We start from the raw sequence: 2040 nt of genomic DNA, 5'->3' as shown, positions 1-2040 counted from the left end.
TTATCATCAATAATTTATCGTAATCTTCAGATCTTCTCTAAATTAGTGTGTAGTTTTTATGACTATTTATTCTAGCTACTTACCCTACCCAGTTAGCAAATTCCATAGTATTTGGTACCGTAGCACTCAATAATATAACATTACAATGTTGTGGTAACATAATTAGTACCTCTTCCCATACAACACCTCTCTATAAAAACAAAATACAGAAGAACAATAAACTATTTTTAGTGCCTTCAAACAATTAAAGTATCTTTGAAGGACAAGCTAGAAGAGGTATATCTAAGTATTTGAGCTGACCTTGAGCTAAATAAACATTTCAAGTTGGCAAATATTCAGAATTTTCATAAGAATTAGGTCCTAAGAATAAGAGTTTTTTTGTATACTTAAATAATATAAATTTTTAACACCAAATGAGTTATTGCACCTCAATTTCATTTTTGAATGAGATAAAATAAAAATGTGATGATACCTCAGAATCATTTATGTAATGTACTTCGTCAAAAACAACCCATTCCAAATCTCTTATAATATCACTACCATTATATAACATAGATCTATAATAAAATATATACTCTTATAGTATCACTACCATTATATAACATAGATCTATAATAAAATATATACTCTTATAGTATCACTACCATTATATAACATAGATCTATAATAAAATATATACTCTTATAGTATCACTACCATTATATAACATAGATCTATAATAAAATATATACTCTTATAGTTCACTACCATTATATAACATAGATCTATAATAAAATATATACTCTTATAGTATCACTACCATTATATAACATAGATCTATAATAAAATATATACTCTTATAGTATCACTACCATTATATAACATAGATCTATAATAAAATATATACTCTATAGTATCACTACCATTATATAACATAGATCTATAATAAAATATATACTCTTATAATATCACTACCATTATATAACATAGATCTATAATAAAATATATACTCTTATAGTATCACTACCATTATATAACATAGATCTATAATAAAATATAAATTCTTATAGTATCACTACCATTATATAACATAGATCTATAATAAAATATATACTCTTATGATATCACTACCATTATATAACATAGATCTATAATAAAATATAAAAAAGTTCTAATATCTTATATAAACACTGTAATATCCAACAGGTTTATTGTAGATTACAGGGAGAATTCTTATAGCTTCTAACTATGCTTTAACTATCTTTATAATTTTGACAAATAAAACAATTTACCTGAGAATTTCTGTAGTCATAATAAGACATGAAGCTGTTTGATTTAACTGAACATCACCAGTTACTAAACCAACATCAGTAAATGTCTGTTTAAAATCTCGAAATTTTTGGTTAGATAAAGCTTTTATTGGTGATGTATAGATTGTCCTATAATATTTCATGAATTTTAATTAATAAATCACAATTAATCTTGTACTCCATTTTTGATTTACAGGCTTTGAAAATACCAATATATATAGAAAACTTATCAATTCACTTAAATTAAGATGTGAAACAAAGATAATTCAAATATGATAAACTTTGTAAATGACTAGTATGTAATACATAAAATATGGTTGGTATTTTCTATGAAGAATTGTAAACAGAGAAAAAAATCAAGTATCTTTGATATAAAAAAAAATTATATTCATTCAATAACTCACTTAGTCATATGTTTTAATGAAAGAGCTATGGCATATTCAGCTATGACTGTTTTCCCTGCTGACGTATGAGCAGCAACAAATACACTGTCTTTATTCTCTAAATGTAAAATAGCCTGTTTTTGAAAGATATCTGGTTCAAATGGCCACTGAAATACAAGAATCATAATGTCAATATATTATCATCTCATGTAAACATCTTGTAGGAACAGATAAATATTGTATTTGTTTACCTAAATTCCTAATAAATACCTAAATAAAGTACTTCAATAACTGTGTCTGATTGTACTAGAAAAGAATTGTTGCTCATCTTTTTGTAACATTCTTTATTTCTATGCCTTTTCAAGGTA

The 2040-nt window shown here is 24.7% G+C and overlaps 1 protein-coding gene across 1 annotated transcript; it reads right to left on the bottom strand.

Moving 5' to 3' along the window:
* Positions 1 to 79: 79 nt before the first annotated feature.
* On the bottom strand, positions 80 to 1857 carry LOTGIDRAFT_147247 (hypothetical protein; the record flags this gene model as incomplete). Its single annotated transcript, XM_009054433.1, has 4 exons — positions 80 to 190; positions 428 to 557; positions 1272 to 1418; positions 1694 to 1857. 4 exons carry the CDS (start codon positions 1855 to 1857, stop codon positions 80 to 82), a joined length of 552 nt encoding a protein of 183 aa, XP_009052681.1.
* Positions 1858 to 2040: the final 183 nt, after the last annotated feature.

The sequence above is a fragment of the Lottia gigantea genome, assembly GCF_000327385.1.
Source record: "Lottia gigantea unplaced genomic scaffold LOTGIsca_2174, whole genome shotgun sequence".
Taxonomy (NCBI): Eukaryota; Metazoa; Mollusca; class Gastropoda; family Lottiidae; genus Lottia; species Lottia gigantea.
Note: the sequence above shows the minus strand (reverse complement) of the source record. Positions and strands in the feature narration are given on the sequence as shown.